The sequence below is a fragment of the Musca autumnalis genome, unplaced genomic scaffold, assembly GCF_047663935.1.
Source record: "Musca autumnalis isolate F117 unplaced genomic scaffold, ASM4766393v1 scaffold_5, whole genome shotgun sequence".
NCBI lineage: Eukaryota > Metazoa > Arthropoda > Insecta > Diptera > Muscidae > Musca > Musca autumnalis.
This window is the reverse complement of record NW_027412088.1, coordinates 197,723,482-197,745,218: the sequence shown is the minus strand read 5'-3', so window position 1 is coordinate 197,745,218 and position 21,737 is coordinate 197,723,482. Positions and strand designations below refer to the sequence as shown.

The 21,737-nt window shown below is 37.7% G+C and overlaps 1 protein-coding gene across 16 annotated transcripts in view; it reads left to right on the top strand.

Moving 5' to 3' along the window:
• sqa (spaghetti-squash activator) overlaps nucleotides 1-9,549 on the top strand; it is a 145,505-nt gene extending 135,956 nt beyond the window's left edge. For all 16 annotated transcript variants that reach the window (XM_073957741.1, XM_073957743.1, XM_073957731.1 and 13 more), the window contains one exon: nucleotides 8,133-9,549. In XM_073957741.1, the coding sequence (XP_073813842.1) occupies nucleotides 8,133-9,358 (1,226 nt within the window). In that variant the 3' untranslated portion in view covers nucleotides 9,359-9,549. The remainder of the gene's footprint in view (nucleotides 1-8,132) is intronic.
• Nucleotides 9,550-21,737: the final 12,188 nt, after the last annotated feature.

Sequence of the window (21,737 nt, the reverse complement as noted above, 5' to 3'; positions counted from 1 at the left end):
TTTTCCTAAAGGAAACCTAATTCAGCTAAGCTGAATTGAAGATTTCCTATAGGAAACCTAATTCAGCTAAGCTGAATTGAAGTTTTCCTAAAGGAAACCTTATTCAGCCAGGCTGAATTGAAGTTTTCCTAAAGGAAACCTTATTCAGCCATGCTGAATTGAAGTTTTCTTAAAGGAAACCTTATTCAGCCAGGCTGAATTGAAGTTTTCCTAAAGGAAACCTTAATTCAGCCAGGCTGAATTGAAGTTTTCCTAAAGGAAACCTTATTCAGCCAGGCTGAATTGAAGTTTTCCTAAAGGAAACCTTATTCAGCCAGGCTGAATTGAAGTTTTCCTAAAGGAAACCTTATTCAGCCAGGCTGAATTGAAGTTTTCCTAAAGGAAACCTTATTCAGCCAGGCTGAATTGAAGTTTTCCTAAAGGAAACCTTATTCAGCCAGTTGAATTGAAGTTTTTCTAAAGGAAACCTAATTCAGCTAAGCTGAATTGAAGTTTTCCTAAAGAAAACCTAATTCAGCTAAGCTGAATTGAGGTTTTCCTAAAGGAAACCTAATTCAGCTAAGCTGAATTGAAGTTTTCCTAAAGGAAACCTAATTCAGCTAAGCTGAATTGAAATTTTCCTTAAGGAAACCTTATTCACCCAGGCTGAATTGAAAGTTTCCTAAAGGAAACCTAATTCAGCTAAGCTGAATTGAAAGTTTCCTAAAGTAAACCTAATTCAGCTAAGCTGAATTGAAGTTTTCCTAAAGGAAACCTAATTCAGCTAAGCTGAATTGAAGTTTTCCTAAAGGAAACCTAATTCAGCTAAGCTGAATTGAAGTTTTCCAAAAGGAAACCTAATTCAGCTAAGCTGAATTGAAGTTTTCCAAAAGGAAACCTACTTCACCTGAGCTGAATTGAAGTTTTCCTAAAGGAAACCTTATTCACCCAGGCTGAATTGAAAGTTTCCTAAAGGAAACTATGAAACTAGGAAACTATGGAAACCTTAATTCAGCCAGGCTGAATTGAAGTTTTCCTATGGAAACCTTAATTCAGCCAGGCTGAATTGAAGTTTTCCTATGGAAACCTTAATTCAGCCAGGCTGAATTGAAGTTTTCCTATGGAAACCTTAATTCAGCCAGGCTGAATTGAAGTTTTCCTATGGAAACCTTAATTCAGCCAGGCTGAATTGAAGTTTTCCTATGGAAACCTTAATTCAGCCAGGCTGAATTGAAGTTTTCCTATGGAAACCTTAATTCAGCCAGGCTGAATTGAAGTTTTCCTATGGAAACCTTAATTCAGCCAGGCTGAATTGAAGTTTTCCTATGGAAACCTTAATTCAGCCAGGCTGAATTGAAGTTTTCCTATGGAAACCTTAATTCAGCCAGGCTGAATTGAAGTTTTCCTATGGAAACCTTAATTCAGCCAGGCTGAATTGAAGTTTTCCTATGGAAACCTTAATTCAGCCAGGCTGAATTGAAGTTTTCCTATGGAAACCTTAATTCAGCCAGGCTGAATTGAAGTTTTCCTATGGAAACCTTAATTCAGCCAAGCTGAATTGAAGTTTTCCTATGGAAACCTTAATTCAGCCAGGCTGAATTGAAGTTTTCCTATGGAAACCTTAATTCAGCCAGGCTGAATTGAAGTTTTCCTATGGAAACCTTAATTCAGCCAGGCTGAATTGAAGTTTTCCTATGGAAACCTTAATTCAGCCAGGCTGAATTGAAGTTTTCCTATGGAAACCTTAATTCAGCCAGGCTGAATTGAAGTTTTCCTATGGAAACCTTAATTCAGCCAGGCTGAATTGAAGTTTTCCTATGGAAACCTTAATTCAGCCAGGCTGAATTGAAGTTTTGCTATGGAAACCTTAATTCAGCCAGGCTGAATTGAAGTTTTCCTATGAAAACCTTAATTCAGCCAGGCTGAATTGAAGTTTTCCTATGGAAACCTTAATTCAGCCAGGCTGAATTGAAGTTTTCCTATGGAAACCTTAATTCAGCCAGGCTGAATTGAAGTTTTCCTATGGAAACCTTAATTCAGCCAGGCTGAATTGAAGTTTTCCTATGGAAACCTTAATTCAGCCAGGCTGAATTGAAGTTTTCCTATGGAAACCTTAATTCAGCCAGGCTGAATTGAAGTTTTCCTATGGAAACCTTAATTCAGCCAGGCTGAATTGAAGTTTTCCTATGGAAACCTTAATTCAGCCAGGCTGAATTGAAGTTTTCCTATGGAAACCTTAATTCAGCCAGGCTGAATTGAAGTTTTCCTATGGAAACCTTAATTCAGCCAGGCTGAATTGAAGTTTTCCTATGGAAACCTTAATTCAGCCAGGCTGAATTGAAGTTTTCCTATGGAAACCTTAATTCAGCCAGGCTGAATTGAAGTTTTCCTATGGAAACCTTAATTCAGCCAGGCTGAATTGAAGTTTTCCTATGGAAACCTTAATTCAGCCTGGCTGAATTGAAGATTTCCTATGGAAACCTCTATTCAGCCAGGCTGAATTGAAGATTTCCTATGGAAACCTCTATTCAGCTAGGCTGAATTGAAGATTTCCTATGGAAACCTCTATTCAGCCAGGCTGAATTGCCAATTTCCTTTATTCACCTAAGCTGAATTGCAGATTTCCTAAAGGAAACCTTTACTCAGCTATGCTGAATTCCAGACTACCTATGGAAACTTTTTTTCAACTATGATGAATTGCAGATTTCATATGGAAACCTTTATTCAGCCAGGCTGAATTGAAGATTTCCTATGGAAACCTCTATTCAGCCAGGCTGAATTGAAGATTTCCTATGGAAACCTCTATTCAGCCAGGCTGAATTGAAGATTTCCTATGGAAACCTCTATTCAGCCAGGCTGAATTGAAGATTTCCTATGGAAACCTCTATTCAGCCAGGCTGAATTGAAGATTTCCTATGGAAACCTCTATTCAGCCAGGCTGAATTGAAGATTTCCTATGGAAACCTCTATTCAGCTAGGCTGAATTGAAGATTTCCTATGGAAACCTCTATTCAGCCAGGCTGAATTGCCAATTTCCTTTATTCACCTAAGCTGAATTGCAGATTTCCTAAAGGAAACCTTTACTCAGCTATGCTGAATTCCAGACTACCTATGGAAACTTTTATTCAGCTATGCTGACTTGCAGATTTCCTATGGAAACCTTTATTCAGCCAGGCTGAATTGAATTTTATTTCCTATGGAATGTTTTGCTGGGTTTTAAAGATGACGTTTCTTTCTTATTCTTCTTTTATTTCGTTTTTGTTTCCTTCTTTTAAAAATATCAGTTTAGTTTCCTTGTTGTTGTGTGTATGTATGTGTCGTGTCATATCATGTATGTGTTGTAATCCACGAGTGTATATGAGTGTGAGGGATTATACTTTGTAAGCTCTCCTTAAGCGCCTTAAGCATAATTTTGTTTTAAACACAGTCATTGCTACAGCTGCTGCTGCTCCTGCTGGGCTACAGCTGTCAACGTCATCACCATTAAAGGCAGGACTTAAATGCAGCAGTATCTGCTACACATCTACTACTTTAACATGCAACAACCAACAACAACCACATCATCGAAGGCAACTGTTTTCATCATCATCGTCGTCGTCATGCAAAGCGATTCATGAACTACTACCACAAATAAATCTGAGCAGAAAAATAAAATATTTAATTTCAATTCGAGAAAGGATAAGCAAAAAAATATCCTTTCACTTCATGAAGGGACACTGATTGCAAACATGGATTTGTGCTATTTTGTGGACCAAACCCTCCATGGATGGTTCTTGTGTGTTTATCTACTGTACGCTGTCGTCCTTTCAGTCGGTCAAATGACATAACAAAAGCTTTTTTATTTTCTCTGGCCTTCCTTCATCTTTTCCTTAATGGTCCATCCCTCCAACTCCCTCAATTCCCCAGATAAGTTACTTCATTGTTGTTTATTTTTAATGCTGGTTCGCAAGATTTTTTTGATTTGGGTTGTAACAATTGTGTGTGTGATCGTTATCCTTGTTCTTCTTCTTTTCTTCCCCCTTTTTCGCTGCTTGGATTCGTTTCGAAAGTCTTTCAAGACATACAAATTGCTACGCAAATACTGCAGAACATTCTCTAGGGCCACTGTAACCAACCATTAGAGATAAGTTTTCAATACAAATACGTACAAAAATCTCATTTAACAAACAAATTTGCCACAAAAGCTCGAGGAAATGTCAATCTATTTACACACACTTTTTGTCCAAATAACAAACACGCCATTCAATATCTCAAACTCGGAAGGTAAGCTTATTTTTCAAATTCTAAAATTCCGTTTTGTTTTTTGTTTTGTCCTTAAGAATTTGGCACATTTGATTGCGCTCAACACAAAATTTGCAAATTGCACCAAACCTCAATCACACACACATACAAACATTTTCACAAACTGTCTATTGGCAACTGTAAAATTCAAAAAAATTATCCCGCAGAGTAAAGATTGTCCTTCATTTCATGTGTCTTTTCAAATGGCATCAAAGGCCTAGCTTCAATACCAAATTGGAAATTGGGGAGAAATTTTATTTGGTCATGGTCTGCAGTTTGGCTTCAGCTTAAAAGCTTTGTTAATTGGGTGCATTTGAAAGCTCTTGGTTCACCATAATCGTTCATTTGTCACAATCATAACGAGATTGTCAAAGCTCATTTTCCAAAGCTTTAAGGTATCCATAAACTGAATTAAATTTTTCCTAAAGGAAACCTAATTCAGCTAAGCTGAATTTAAGGTTTCAAAAAGGAAAACTTATTCAGCCGAGCTGAATTGAAATTTTCCCAAAGGAACCCCAATTCAGCTAAGCTAAATTATAAATTTTCCTAAAGGAAACCTTATTCAGCCAGGCTGAATTGAAGATTTCCTAAAGGAAACCTTATTCAGCCAGGCTGAATTGAAGTTTTCCTAAAGAAAACTTTATTCAGCCTGGCTGAATTGAAGTTATCCTAAAGAAAACTTTATTCAGCCAGGCTGAATTGAAGTTTTCCTAAAGGAAACCTTATTCAGCCTGGCTGAATTGAAGTTTTCCTAAAGGAAACCCTATTCAGCCTGGCTGAATTGAAGTTTTCCTAAAGGAATCCTTATTCAGCCAGGCTGAATTGAAGTTTTCCTAAAGGAAACCTTATTCAGCCAGGCTGAATTGAAGTTTTCCTAAAGGAAACCTTATTCAGCCAGGCTGAATTGAAGTTTTCCTAAAGGAAACCTTATTCAGCCAGGCTGAATTGAAGTTTTCCTAAAGGAAACCTTATTCAGCCAGGCTGAATTGAAGTTTTCCTAAAGGAAACCTTATTCAGCCAGGCTGAATTGAAGTTTTCCTAAAGGAAACCTTATTCAGCCAGGCTGAATTGAAGTTTTCCTAAAGGAAACCTTATTCAGCCAGGCTGAATTGAAGTTTTCCTAAAGGAAACCTTATTCAGCCAGGCTGAATTGAAGTTTTCCTAAAGGAAACCTTATTCAGCCAGGCTGAATTGTCGTTTTCTTAAAGGAAAACTTATTCAGCCAGGCTGAATTGAAGTTTTCCTAAAGGAAACCTTATTCCTAAAGAAAACTTTATTCAGCCAGGTTGAATTCAGAAGGCTGAATTGAAGTTTTCCTAAAGGAAACCTTATTCAGCCAGGCTGAATTGAAGTTTTCCTAAAGGAAACCTTATTCAGCAAGGCTGAATTGAAGTTTTCCTAAAGGAAACCTTATTCAGCCAGGCTGAATTTAAGCTTTCCTAAAAGAAACCTTATTCAGCCAGGCTGAATTGAAGTTTTCCTAAAGGAAACCTTATTCAGCCAGGTTGAATTGAAGTTTTCCTTAAGGAAACCTTATTCAGTTAAGCTGAATTGAAGTTTTCAAAAAGGAAACCTGAATTCTGAACCTAAGCTGAATTGAAGTTTCCAAAAGAAACCCTAATTCAGCCTGGCTGAATAAGGTTTCCGTTAGGAAAACTTCAATTCAGCCTGGCTGAATAAGGTTTCCGTTAGGAAAACTTCAATTCAGCCTGGCTGAATAAGGTTTCCGTTAGGAAAACTTCAATTCAGCCTGGCTGAATAAGGTTTCCGTTAGGAAAACTTCAATTCAGCCTGGCTGAATAAGGTTTCCGTTAGGAAAACTTCAATTCAGCCTGGCTGAATAAGGTTTCCGTTAGGAAAACTTCAATTCAGCCTGGCTGAATAAGGTTTCCGTTAGGAAAACTTCAATTCAGCCTGGCTGAATAAGGTTTCCGTTAGGAAAACTTCAATTCAGCCTGGCTGAATAAGGTTTCCGTTAGGAAAACTTCAATTCAGCCTGGCTGAATAAGGTTTCCGTTAGGAAAACTTCAATTCAGCCTGGCTGAATAAGGTTTCCGTTAGGAAAACTTCAATTCAGCCTGGCTGAATAAGGTTTCCGTTAGGAAAACTTCAATTCAGCCTGGCTGAATAAGGTTTCCGTTAGGAAAACTTCAATTCAGCCTGGCTGAATAAGGTTTCCGTTAGGAAAACTTCAATTCAGCCTGGCTGAATAAGGTTTCCGTTAGGAAAACTTCAATTCAGCCTGGCTGAATAAGGTTTCCGTTAGGAAAACTTCAATTCAGCCTGGCTGAATAAGGTTTCCGTTAGGAAAACTTCAATTCAGCCTGGCTGAATAAGGTTTCCGTTAGGAAAACTTCAATTCAGCCTGGCTGAATAAGGTTTCCGTTAGGAAAACTTCAATTCAGCCTGGCTGAATAAGGTTTCCGTTAGGAAAACTTCAATTCAGCCTGGCTGAATAAGGTTTCCGTTAGGAAAACTTCAATTCAGCCTGGCTGAATAAGGTTTCCGTTAGGAAAACTTCAATTCAGCCTGGCTGAATAAGGTTTCCGTTAGGAAAACTTCAATTCAGCCTGGCTGAATAAGGTTTCCATTAGGAAAGCTTCAATTCAGCCTGACTGAATAAGGTTTCCGTTAGGAAAACTTCAATTCAGCCTGGCTGAATAAGGTTTCCGTTAGGAAAACTTCAATTTCCGTTAGGAAAACTTCAATTTCCGTTAGGAAAACTTCAATTCAGCCTGGCTGAATTAGGTTTCCGTTAGGAAAACTTCAATTCAGCCTGGCTGAATTAGGTTTCCGTTAGGAAAACTTCAATTCAGCCTGGCTGAATTAGGTTTCCGTTAGGAAAACTTCAATTCAGCCTGGCTGAATTAGGTTTCCGTTAGGAAAACTTCAATTCAGCCTGGCTGAATTAGGTTTCCGTTAGGAAAACTTCAATTCAGCCTGGCTGAATTAGGTTTCCGTTAGGAAAACTTCAATTCAGCCTGGCTGAATTAGGTTTCCGTTAGGAAAACTTCAATTCAGCCTGGCTGAATTAGGTTTCCGTTAGGAAAACTTCAATTCAGCCTGGCTGAATTAGGTTTCCGTTAGGAAAACTTCAATTCAGCCTGGCTGAATTAGGTTTCCGTTAGGAAAACTTCAATTCAGCCTGGCTGAATTAGGTTTCCGTTAGGAAAACTTCAATTCAGCCTGGCTGAATTAGGTTTCCGTTAGGAAAACTTCAATTCAGCCTGGCTGAATTAGGTTTCCGTTAGGAAAACTTCAATTCAGCCTGGCTGAATTAGGTTTCCTTTATGAAAACTTCAATTCAGCCTGGCTGAATTAGGTTTCCGTTGGGGAAACTTCAATTCAGCCTAGCTGAATGAGGTTTCCCTTGGGAAAACTTCAATTCAGCCTGGCTAAATTAGGTTTCCGTTCGGAAAACTTCAATTCAGCCTGGCTGAATTAGGTTTCCGTTAGGAAAACTTCAATTCAGCCTGGCTGAATTAGGTTTCCGTTAGGAAAACTTCAATTCAGCCTTGCTAAATTAGGTTTGCTTTAGTAAAACTTCAATTTAGCCCGGCTGAAAATATGTCTCCAAAAGTTTTTTGGATATTCATCAATATTTCTCTTCATTATACCTCTCACATGTATTCCTCTTCTTCTTCTTTCTCCATGTTTCATTGCGTGTTTGGCTTTTTAATGTTGCCCACAAATCCCTTTAGAAGGTGTCTTGTCCCGAAGGGATTAGTTTTTTGTTTTTTTCTTTGCTTTGATATGTAAACACAAGGCTTGGCTGTACAAATACACAATTTATTTAAAATAATTTAATTATATTTTTATTTATTTTTATTTGTTATTGTTTTTAATTCATTTTCTTCTTATCATTTTTATAGTTTGTTCTCCCTCGCCCTGTGAGTCTCTGGACACTGTCACAGATGACGAAGCCTTTTTGCCGGAATTCAATAACAACGACGAACCACCAACCCCCATCAATGAATCCCGTGAACATTTGTTCCCCTATTCGGCCAGTGGGGCAGCCACGCCTACTCCACAGAGCATCAATATGTCGAATCCATTTGGTAGTCGGGTCGATGAGCTAAACGGTAATGCCATGAATTTGCAGCAACGCTCTTTGAAGTCCTACCTGCATACATTCGATCGCCGCAATTCGGATACCAATTATCTGTTGGGTCGTAGGTCGTCGGGAGAGCGAGTCAATTTGGCAGATGAAATCAAAAAATTGTCCGACCATTTACTGATGTTGGCCCAAATTAACACAAAGTTCAATAAGGAGGGAGGTGATAAGGGTAATGAGACCGAAGAAGCTGCTGACAAGGAGACAAAGGAAGCCAAGAAACCAAAAACCACAAAGAAAACCACAACAGGTGAAAAGAAGGAGAAAAAGTCACCAAAAACATCGGAAAGTGAGAAGTCTTCCACTGGCACAAAGGACAAAGAAAAGGATACCACCAAATCTTCCAGCAAGACCAGCAAAACCTCAACAACAACTACCTCAAAGAAAACTTTGGATAGTTCTGTTACCTCAAATGCCACCAGCACCACCACTACAACCTCCACCACCAACAACTTTTTCAGTAACCTTAACCCAGGCAAAAGCCGAACCAGCAGCTTATCTTGGCGCCTGCAGCAGTCCATTGAGGAAACGCCCAAATTAAGTAGCGTCTCCCCCCACTCGAATAGCCCAACGCGAAAATCTTCAGTCAATACCATGACAACAGGCAATGCCGCCAAAAATCCAGCTGATCGCTTCCAGGAGGCTGCCAGCATAAAGCGTGCCAAATTCCGCATCAGTCAAATGAGCCGTGATGTACCTGTTGGCATGCCCAATCCTCATCAGGCAGTGAATCTGGAAGAGGCTGCCAACAACACCAAAGATTGTTTGTTACATCTGCTCGAGAAATACAACGAATCGAAGACCAGAAATCCCCTGGGACGCCATCAAAGTATTGGGGCCATTGATTGGAATGTCAGCGATAATTTGGAATATCGTTCCATGAGCTCGATTAATGCCTTCTTCCAGCGCCACAACAACAGGGGGAATATGGTAAAACAACTGCAACAACAGTTAAAAGAAAAGACAGGTGGTGCTGCTAACTAAGAGATGTGGGTGTGAAGAGGTTGAAGAGATGCTAGGAATGCTATTTGGAATAAGTAAAAAATTCTTCTTTAAGCTTAAGAAATTTCCCTCTTGTTTCCTTCGAAATACTCTTAGCATAAATGAATGTAATGATTTTAAATTAAATACCAAATTGCGTAACTGTGTACTTAAAACCAAAGAGCCTAAGAAAAGAATATATGAGAATTTTATCTTTAAGTTATTTATGTTTTTAATTAATTAATTTTTATTATTTATTTAATTTTTTTGGAAATTTAAAAATAGTTTTGTAAATAAAAACCAAAAATAATTTTGAAATGTGTAAAAAATTGGAATGTTGTTTTATTAATGGGTCCTCTGCCTTATCATTTGAAAACCTACAAACAATCCTACAGGTCTTCCTATAGAACACCTGAAAGTCCTTCGATTCAAGAACTGTACATATTTCAAGAATCATATAGAAGACTTCTACGTCTTCCAATAGAAACCCTGTAGGTCTTCTTATAGAAACCCTGTAGGTCTTCTTATAGAAGGCCTATAGGTCTTCTTATAGAAGACCCGTTGGTCTTCTTATAGAAGTTCTGTAGTTCTTCTTATAGAAGGTCTGTAGGGCTTCTTATAGAAGATCTGTAGGTCTTCTTATAGAAGATCTGTAGGTCTTCTTATAGAAGCCCTGTAGGTCTTCCTATAGAAGACCTGTAGGTATTCTTATAGAGGACCTGTAGGTCTTCTTATAGAAGTCATATGAAAAAAGTTCAGAAAATCCAAGTAGGTCTTCGTATAGAAGAACACCACGATTGTTTTCCTCCCTTGGTCCTGTAAAAATGAATAAAATGTGTAATTTCTTCTTGGATTCCTTTGAAAGTCATATGAAAAAAGTTTAGAAAATCCAAGTTGGTCTTCGTACCACCACGACTGTTTTGCTCCCTGCGTCCTGAAAAATTAAAAAAATGTGTAATTTATTATTGGATTCCTTTGAAAGGTCTTTAAACAATTTACGTTTAAACTCGATTGGGTCGTTCGTTTGTTCTCGTTGGGTCCACCAAATAAGTTTCAAACAAGTAAGAACAGACTATAGTCGGACGGGGCCGACCATGTGATACCCTATACCACTAAACGCGTCTTCTTGGGATAAAGTTATAAGATGTGCATTAGAAATTTTACCAATTTTCACACAAAAGTTTTGATCAATTTAACCCGCTAAATATTATCCGATCATACCGTTGACTTGCACGCTACTTCTTCATCTCAAACCAAAACTACGTTTAAAATTTCGCGCCGATCGGACTATTATTGCGACCTACAGAGCGGCTACAAAATCGAGCAAAAATTTTGTTTTTGGTCCATTTCATCCCTTTAACATTTCACGATCATCGCCAAAAATCAGTTCTATTCTGGTCCAAACCCGACCTCCATACTAAATTTCGTGACAATCGGTCCATAATTGCGGCCTCTAGCTTGATTACAATTTTTAATGGACGGACAGACGGACGGACGGACGGACGGACACACATCGCTAAATCGCTTTATCTCGTCGAGATATGAAGTTTGGTATACCACATGAGGGGTCTACGACGAATATTTCGCGGCGTTACATGAATTTTTGGGAAAACAAACTTATTATACCCTTTTCCACATTGTGGTATAGGGTATAAAAATCAAGTTTAGTTTCTTCTTGGTGTCTGTCCTCTGAAATATCTATAAAAAACATTTTTCGTCTTTGGGTCATTTGGAAAAATCATAAAAGAATCTTTAAAAAAACAGCCCATTACCTTCTTTGGGTCAATTTCATTTTGGGTCCTTTAAAAATCTTGAAAAATCCTCTTAAGTTTTCATCTTTAGATCCTCTTTTTATACCCTCAGCCTTTAGGCTATGGAGGGTATATACACTTTGATACGATGAAAATGTGCCTCATCGAAATAATGGTTTTAGACCCCAAGTATGTTTGGACGAAATGTGTTTCAGACAATTTGGAGTCGATCTAGCCATGTCCGTCCGTCTGTCTGTCTGTCTGTCTGTCCTGCTGGCTGGAGCGCACGATAACTCTCGAACGGATGAACCGATTCGGTTCAAATTTTGGCTTTCGTAATATTTTGCCCAAACTTAGTTTAAGTTCGAAGATGGGCTATATCGGTCCACTCCTTCCGGTACCTCCCCCACAAATGTTCGAAAATGTTCGGAAAGTTTGTGCACACGATAACTCTTGAAGGGAGTGACCGATTTGGTCCATACTTTGTATAGCGTAAACTTTCTACCAGGGTAATATGAGGTTCCAATATGGTCTCAATAGGTCCACTCCTTCGGGTACCTCCCACACAAAATTTCGGAAAAGTTCAGTTTAGGGCCATCTCTCGAATCGCTTTGGTTTTTGTTTTAGAAACTTGTATTCACTGCCCTCCATACGACGGTACAAGTACCATCAGGGGCAAGTCCATACTTCCTGAGAAAATAGCATGAAAGTTGCAAAAAACCCCTATAACACCGTGTGAGGGGTTGGAGCTCAAGATAACTCTCGAACGGATCTGCCGATTCGGTCCAAAATATGGCCTTAGTAATATTTTGTCCAAACATAGTTTAAGTTTGAAGATAAGCCATATCGGTCCATTCCTTCAGGTACCTCCCCCACAAAAGTTCAAAAATGTTCGGAAAAATTGTTCGTACGGTAACTATTGAAGGGAGTGGCCGAATTGGTCTATACTTTACACATCCTAATATATCTAGCAGATATGGATCAGGTTCAAATATGGACTATATTTGTCCACTCCATCCGGTACCTCCCACACAAAATTTCGGATAAGTTCACTTTAAGACCTCATATCGAATCACTTTGATTTTTGTTGAAGCAACTTGCATTCGCTGCCTCAATTACGAAGTGAAGAGTTTTTTTAGGGGCAAGTCCATACTTCTTGAGCAAACAGCCCGAAGAGTGTAAAAACCCCCCAACGGCACCATATGTAGTGGCTGGAGATCCACTTCCATAACGGTCAATGTCGATCCACTCCTTTTAGTATCTCCTCCGCATAACTTTTGATCTTTAATCCTAATCAACTTTTTTGTCGGTTCAAACGCCCAAAATTTTAAAAACCCACAAAATACATACGTGTTTTGGGAAAAAATTGTTTCAATATACACAGGCTGAGGGTATATCTCTGTCGGCAAAGCCGACTGATACTTTTTTACTTGTTATCATTAAAATACCCATTAATCTTTAAAATCCACATTAATTGCCCTCCTTGGATCCTTTAAATATAATATAATTGTTCCACAAACATCCCAGGCGGGACAGGGGAGACTTCTCTCATATCAATGAGTGCACCCCGATTCATATTAGGTCAATGATATGGGACCTACTGTTTATCGCCGAGTCCGAACGGCGTGTCTAAGACACCACTTTTAGAGAAGTTGTACAAGGCTGAAATACTCAGAAAATGTCGCCAACATTACTGAGGGGTATTTTGCCACCGTTGAAAAGTGTTTGATGTTGTTTGGCCGGGGAATCGAACCCACGACCTTCAGCGTGCAAGGCGGGTATGCATACCATTGCACCACGGTGGCACCCAACTTTTGAAAAATCAGGCCTATTTTTTTTCTTTTTGTGTCCACTGAAAATTAGTTTTAAAAATGTTATCTTTCAAAAAATACAACTCATTACCTTTTTGGGTCCGTCGAAAGTCATAGACTTTCCAAATGGTAATTCTTATTTCTTCTTTTTTTAGGGCTATAATATCGATACCAAAATGATTCCAAGACAGATTGTGTCTTCTGAAATATCTTTTTTCTTAATAGCCATACTGTGCATTTGTCCTCTGCAAAATCTTCAAATCTTCTCTTTGGCTCTTTGAGTCCTCAATCTTTTTGGACCTTTGGGATATTTCAAACTCCGCGTTTATTGCCATCTTTGAAACCTGAAAAAGTCCTCGTAAAAAACACTAAAAACTCCCCTTTGAATGCTTCAAAAATTGTTAAAAAAGTTGACTTGTATTTACTTTTTTACTTTTTGATTGTTTTCATAATTCTTCGAATCATATTAATTAAAAATTCTGGAACAATTCGAGTTGCAGAGAGAGAACGGGAACAACATTTTCTTTTAAATTAAACATTTTCACTAACTAGCCGGCCCTTAACAAGTTAACAAGGGAATATTCGCAAATGTTGTATATATTTTGATCAGGGTGGCGAGATCTGCCTGTGAAAAAAATTGCATCCCGATCGGAGCTTAAGTTGGTAAACTCGGATTATGCTAAAATTTAAAATTATATAATATAATTATACATTATATAAATTATATTTAATTAATAATAATTAATTAATTAAATAAAATAATTCCTTTAGAAATCCCTGTTGTTGTTCTTTCATTTTGTCGTCATTGCCATCATCGACCCAAAATCTGTTGCTATTTGTTTCTTTATAGCCTAGACAGACGGCAGTCTTAATTTGCATTAACAGCCTTAATTCAAATTAATTTGAACATTATCCCCTTTCTTAATGCACAAAATCAAAGGAAATTTAAACTGAATTAAGCAATTTCAATATGGCAATGCTGTTGAAAATCAATTGTCTTTTGTCAAATTTCCATGTTTAAGAAAATAAAAAGGGAAAGCAAATCAGCAATTTTCGCGTTTCTTCAAAATAAGTAGTGGTCTTTCGCGAGTAGAATAGCAGCTAATCGTTTTTCACGCCTTTTAACAAATCTCTTTTTCAAATTTTTATTTTCACAAAAAATGCCATTACCCACCATACCAATTCTATCGAAAATTATATCTTCCTCAAATGTTTTTTAAAGTTTTGCAATATTTTTATAATATTAAAAAGACTCAAAAATATCGCGAATAAATTAAATTTATTTTTGCTTCATCGTGGTGAAAAGATCAAAGGTAGAAAGTGTATTTGTTTCGCATATTTTGGCGAACTTTTGTAAAGCTTTATGAAATGGTCTGCTGGGTACAAAGAAACAACACAAACAGCTGTTTCATAAATGCAGATACTATCGTCTGTCAGGCTGAAAAATTAATTCAAATTAGAACATTTTTAATGCAAATTAACTCTGCCGTCTGTCTAGGGTATTACACAAACACATGATTGAAAACGCATATGGCAACACTTAAATGTCTTGCAGGCATTAATCTTGGCACACACCATTATGGCATTGCCATAACACATAACTGAAACATACGATAACGAGAAATAAATGATATCGATAACTTTGCTGATCGGGTTCGTGTCTATAATAAGAAATTAAACTGTGGTTTATGTCCATTTTCGTTTGCATTTAAACGTAAATACCGGATTTACGCATACTAAATAAAAAAGGAAAAAACTTTTAAAATTGCATTCAAACAAAACACCACACGCATATGCAGATACTTACAACATACGATGCACACACTTTCGTTCAACAATGAGACAGACAAAATTATCTCTTTTTCAATTTCTTTATTCTCTCTATCTGTGGAAACAAATGCCATACAAAACAAAAAACACGGTGCGCCTTAACTAAATTTTGCAGTTTCTGAAACTACAATGTTCATAAATGAGAAAAATCAAAAAACAAAAAAATCGCCGGAGGGATTTTCAAATAAATCGCGGTCAAAGTTCACATTTTTATACCCTACACCACTATATGGTAAGGGGTATTATGTCTTTGTGCATTTGTATGTAACGTGCAAAAGGAAGCGAGATAGACATATAGTTCCTTTGAGGGATATACATAGAATCACTTTCTGAGTCGATTTATGCATGTCCGTCCGTCTGTCCGTCCGTCCGTCTGCCTGTGCATGTATTTTTGTTCGCAGCCTAGAGGTCGCATTTTTTGTCCAATTCAGCTGAAAATTGGGGACTACAATTTTTTTAGGAATAGGAAGAACGCTATTGCTTTTGGTGAAAATCAGTTCTGATTTGGATATAGCTCTCATATATATTTTCGTCCGATTTGGCGTATTTGATGCACCAAACACGCTATATACGTCCAATTTTGATAAAATTTTGCTTGTGTGACTGAATTCGGTCTACAAATAAGTGTGCCAAATTATATCGAAATCGGTTTAGATTTGGATATAACTCCCATATATGTTTTCGGCCGATTTCACGTATCTTTTGTACCACATACGCTATACATGTCCGATTTCGATGAAATTTAGAATGTGTGACTGAATTCGGTCTAGAAATAAATGTGCCAACTTATATCGAAATCGGTTCTGATTTGGATATAGCTCCCATATATATTTTCGCCCGATTTCACGTATTTGCTGCACCAAACACGCTATATACGTCCGATTTTGATGAAATTTGGAATGTTTGACTGAATTCGGTCTAGAAATAAGTGTCCCAAATAATATCGAAATCGGTTCAGATTTGGATATAGCTTCCATATATATCCTTTCCTTACTGGTTAGGTTTATTTTAGGTTTTCGTGATTTTGCTTGGAAGCCGCATGACCTATCGAGATAGAGCTAAAGAACATTTTTTAGCTGTGAAAATTCTCCAGAGGATTTACTGTTATGATTTGGTCCTAGGTCTTACCATTTTAGAGATATAGAAGTTCAGGCCACATGTTTAGGTTTTATTGTTACGTTTTCGCGATTTTGCTTAAAAACAGCAAGACTTATCGAAATGGCACTGGAGAATATCTTATAGCTGTGAACATTTGCTTGGGTAGTACAATTTTTCAATTTTTTTTTGATTCAAACCTATTCTGATGATCACAAAAATTGGACACTTTTTTGTACATTTTTTATTATAATTGGGATATTTTCCGAAAATATGGCAACACCATCAAGTTTTTTCTTGGGAATGTTGGCATAGTATAGGACTCTCCCATCATTACTGATGATACCCTTAAAGCAGAAACCTTAGCAGACCATATGCAGGGAGTGTTTCGGCCCATTGGCGGGTCGGTCGGAAGCTTCTCTGGTGGCCCGGTAGACCGGGTCCCAGGGGAGTTCGATTCCTTCCGTAGCTCAGTTAGTCGGGCTATTGAGGGGATCGACGATCGGTCGCCAATGGTTGATTTTTCCGGGACATTCTCTGCAGATGGGACTGTTGTTAATGACACTGCTCGCTGGAATGGTGGCGGTTTTATACGGCCCAGGTGTGTTGGTAGGGCTTTAGCTCATAGACCGGCACGTAAGTCCTGTGGTTTGGATAAAATTCCTGATGCTGCCTTAAAGAAGGCAGGTGACGTTATATTTGGGTTTTTGGCGGTTCTATTCAATCACTGTTTGAACCTAGGGTACTTTCCGAGGGCGTGGAAAGAGGCCATGCTGGTCCCTATACACAAGAAAGGTTCACCACCTGGACATTGTGGCAGTTACAGGCCGATATCCTTACTGTCAGCCTTTGGCAAACTCTTCGAGCACTTTATACTCGAAAGATTAAGAAAAATTGTTGAGGACAAGCGGGTCCTAAAGGACAACCAGTTTGGGTTCAGGGCAGGCTTATCGACTGTCCATGCCCTTACTGCGTTCTCGTCCTTTGTAGTTAACGGACTGAACAAAAGGGAGGGTACAATCGCAGTTAGTCTAGATTTTTCTAAGGCTTTTGACACCGTCTGGCATGACGGATTGCTGTCGAAGATGGTGCAGTTTGGTTTTGATCACCAAACATGCAGGCTGGTAGGGAGTTTCCTTACCAATAGGTCGTTCAGGGTCAAAATTGGGGATCGACTCTCAAGTCGTAGACCCATTCTGGCTGGAGTTCCCCAGGGCTCATTACTGGGACCTATTCTGTATAATATATATGTGAGTGACATGCCACAACCCCCTCCGGATGGTTTACTCCTGTCTTATGCGGATGACGTACTAGTGGCCATGTCTGGTCCACTAGCTCGCCATGTTCAAGCTGGGCTCAATGATTACCTGGCAGTCCTTGACCGTTATTTTACCCTTTGGGGTCTAAAATTAAACGGAGATAAGTGTACGGCTGTAAAGTTTACAGGTAAAATATACATACAGATTGGGCCAAATGTTGTGGAGGTTAAGGACAGGATGAAGTACCTTGGAATCATTTTTCATAAGAAATTTGATTTCATCAAACATATAGACTTCATCCTGTCCAAAGCTAAAAATGTATTTTTCAGCTACCAGGGGCTACTGAAAATGAGAGGTGGTCTTTCACCTCAGGTTAAGCTGTTGATATATCGGCAGATTATCAGACCTATCATCTCCTATGCCTTTCCAGTCTGGTTTGACATTTCGTCACACCAGATGGAGAGGCTTAGGAGGTGGGAGCGAAAAGTGTTAGCGTCATGTCTGGGAATGCGTGGTATAATCTACGCGGATGATGGCTCAATTAGAAGGCACTCTAATAGAGCCATTTACGACGGTGCTGAGGGTGACAGGATCGACAGGGTCCTTGTTTCGGGGGCTCTGGAGTTCTTAAACAGGTGTGACGGTACTGACAACAGGGTTGTTGAGACCGCCCTAAATTGTAATCTCAGTGTTAACGATTTGAGTGAATGCGGGCACCTGCCTCCAGGTGCATTAGTATCTTTGCTTAATGAGGGGCTGTTGTTCGTCAACGGAGAGCTTCTCTTCTATCATAGGCGACACAACACCCTAAATGTTGATAATATTGTATATAATAATACACAATAATTTGTACTTGTATATATTTGTAAATAGTAGTTTAGTTCCTAGTTTGTAAGTAGTAGTTTTAAGATATAGTTGTTAAGCCCATATATTAATATCGCCCTTTTTTAATTGGATTTTTTGGGGCCAATGAATGAGTTATGTTAATTTTTGTTAAATAAGCTGCTAGTGGCTAGACCACAGCGAAATTAGTTTACTAGTAGTAGGCAGCGAAGTAGCTGCAGGATTTCTTAGAATAATTATAGTACAGTAATCCATTCTGTTAGTTTGTAAGATATCTACCAAATAAATATGGCCATTGGCAAATTGGAATTGAATTGTATAGGACTCTCAAAAACTAAATAGTATGGATCTGTAATACTACGAACACATCAGAAGATACCTTAACATATAAAAAGAAAAAAATCAAACATATTCAGATGACCGCTAGTGTATATAAGTTTAAGTTGGGAAATTACAGTCATGAGATTGTTGCTCTGTTCCAGAACCTGCAAGAAGCTACTACTTTTTACTACGATAACAATTTTTCCTTTATGTTATCGAAAAAATGGTAAAAATTAGTAGATTCTTGCTGTACTGGAACAGACCATGTTTTATAAGGAGGCGATACATTCAGTGCACTGTCCCAATTTGAACTTCAATATCTCGAAAATGGGAATACCTACGAAAACATCATTTCGATAGGGCTTGCGGTTTCCGAGCAAAATCGTGAAAACTTAAAAAAGTTTTTTTGATTTTTCTCATCTATGAACATTGTAGTTTCAAGAACCGCAAAAACTTCCCAGGTGTAAGCACCTTTCATTTAAATATCGTTAAGGCGCACCGTGAAAACAAAAACAAATTTTAAAATTTATTTTTTTTTTTTTTTTAAATCTTTGTTCTGCCAAATTACCAGATAATTCAAAGGGAAATTTAATCAATCAAATTAAATTTGTGATGCCATCAACAACTAAAATAACTGATTTGGCTGCAACTTTTCATATCGCGATATTTCTTACAAGCGTATATTAAATTAAGTTCCAGGATAGTTCACATCGAAAAACTCTCTCGTGTACCTCTCTCGCAAAAGTAAAAAAATTTCGGTTAAGTCCAGTTTAAGGGCTAATCGAGTCTCGTTTTAGTCCTTGGGGTACTAATTGTAACGATATATTTTTTCCAGTCTCGATACATCTAAAAAATCCTACGGTGACTAACTAAAATGGCTGGTAGGCACGATAACTATCGAAAGGAGTTCGCTCAAAATTTAAACCAAATTCGAAGAATGGTATTTATTTTTTTACCCACACAAGAAAACAAGTATAAAAAATATTGACAGTTTAAGGTCTATTCGATGATCATTTTGATAGGTAGTCTTTGTGGGCCTGTTTACAACGACACAATTTTTCGTGGGCAAGTCGATGCTTCCTGATATAAATGGATCGAAAGCTGCATAAAGATCCCACAATGACCGGATTGTCCCGAAACCATAGTGTTTCGGCCAGCGGCTGCCAACACAGCATCAAACTTATGCTTCAACGTAGGTTTCGTGCTGCTACAACAACATGACAAACAAAAATTACACGATAACTAACAAAAGGAGTGACAGACATTGGTCCAAGCTTTACACAACGTAATACTTTTCTTAAACTTAAATCAAATTGGACAACTGCTTCCCTCACAAAAGTGCCGAATTTTCGATTAAATGCAGGCAGTTTAAGAGTTATTTGAGGATTGTTTTGAAATTTTTACCGAAGGTAGGTCCTGATATTGTAATTAGAATGATGTATTTTTTCGTGGGCAAGCCCATGCTTCCTGTCGTAATGGCTCGAAAGCTCAAAAAACATATACGGCGACCAAATGAAAAATGGCAGGACAATTATACTGTTCAAAATGAGTTATTTTTAAATCAGGAACCAAGCAATTTTTACGAAGCCTGATATTGGTCTTCTCTATTTTCCAAGGTGTATTTACGATGAATACTGCAAAAACTGTTTGTATTATGATTTAATAAAAAATAATTTAAAAATTAAGTTTCAGTGTTTTATTTATAAATGCACTTAAAATTAAAAAATAATTTGTCGCTTTATATATCTCCAAAAAGTCAAAATTATTTTTTTTATTGAATCTAATACCAAACGGCGGGGTACACACGATCAGTTTCGACTGTCGATTTTTCGGAACTATCGATAAATGTCAAACTGCGCAACAACTACGAAATATTTTGACAAACATGAAAGGCCACACTGGCAAACAACTGATTATTTGAGCAAAACTGACAGTCAAAACTGATCGTGTGTACCCCACTTAAGACTAAAATACATGCTCTTGCAAAATTTCAAGCTTCTACGTTAAAAAATAACGATCCTATTCAAGAAAAGGCATTTCAGAAAATGGAATAACATTGCAGATTTTGTTTTAATGACGGATCCCAAAACCAAGCGTTTCCGTCATTTTGGTTTCAGTACTTACTCCCATTCGTATATGATTGATAATATCCCCCTATAGCATAAGATTAATATTACATAAAACAGTTTTTAATTTTATAACGTTTTTTGCTTCTGCTGTGAAATTATTATTTTGTTAGTTACGACTTTTGGTATTTATGGTGACGATATGCACTTTCATACGGCCAAAATATGCATCATCGAAATAATGGTTTTAGACCCCATGTATGTTTGGATGAAATCCGTTTCAGTTTTAGCAATGTCCGCCCTTCTGTCTGGCTGGCTGGAGCGCACGATTAATATATTCCTTACATTTTGTCCAAACTTAGTTTAAGTTCGAAGATGAGCCATAACGGTCCACTCCTTCAGGTACCGCCTCCACAAAAGTTCCAAACTTTTAGCTAAAATGGTGCGCACAAAGGCAGTAACCGAGTTGGTCTGTAATATTTTTGCGAATCTTAAGGTAAGGTCACATTAGGCAAATATTTGCTCCAGCGACAGTTAGTGTGCATTTTCTGAGAGCCAGTGAGCATAAATTTCAATGCATTATTTACGCTCACTTGCTTGCTCTCTAATGAGACATTACCTTTAGATAAAGTTCGAATATGGACTCTATCGGCCCACTATTTAGGGTACCTCCCCCACAAAATATCAACATCTTTGTTTAAGTGCAGTTTAAGGACTGTTCGATGATCCTTTGGAAATTTATACCGATGTTACTCCTTGTGGTCCTGTTTCAATTCACACAGGCTGAGGGCATATCTCTGTCGGAAAGCCGACTAATACTTTTTACTTCTTGTATCGTATTTAAATGTTTAAATTTCAAACAGTCCTTGTGATCTTGACTACAATAACACTATGCGACACTAAAAATGCAAACAACTTCTAGTATGTATTTTTTAAAGTACATACCTATTGAGACTACAAAAGACCTAGATGATCCAATTCGGATTTTAAGGCCTCATCTAAACCGGGCTAAAACTACAGTTGTTTGGATTTATCGGGCCTTTATCTCAGAAATGATTAGGAATTTGGCTTTGGTGTCTATGGCAATATTATAGCCCTAAACTACTAGAACTTATTTTTTAAACAGACCGCATAAGAAAAATACTGAAGAGAATTTCAGCAATTATGTAATATTTTTTATCGATTTTGATGTCCATCTAGGGCAAATACATAATTGCTGAAATTCTCTTCAGTATTAGCTAATCTATTGGGAGTTTAACCAAGTAACGTTTTGCAAAAATCTTCCAAATAAAGTTCTCAGCAATTCTTCAGAACATTCTGAAACTCTAAAATGCTTACTTCATGTTATTTCAGCAGTATTTTGGATCATATCTTTTACAATACGTATTTCAAACACAGTTCGTACC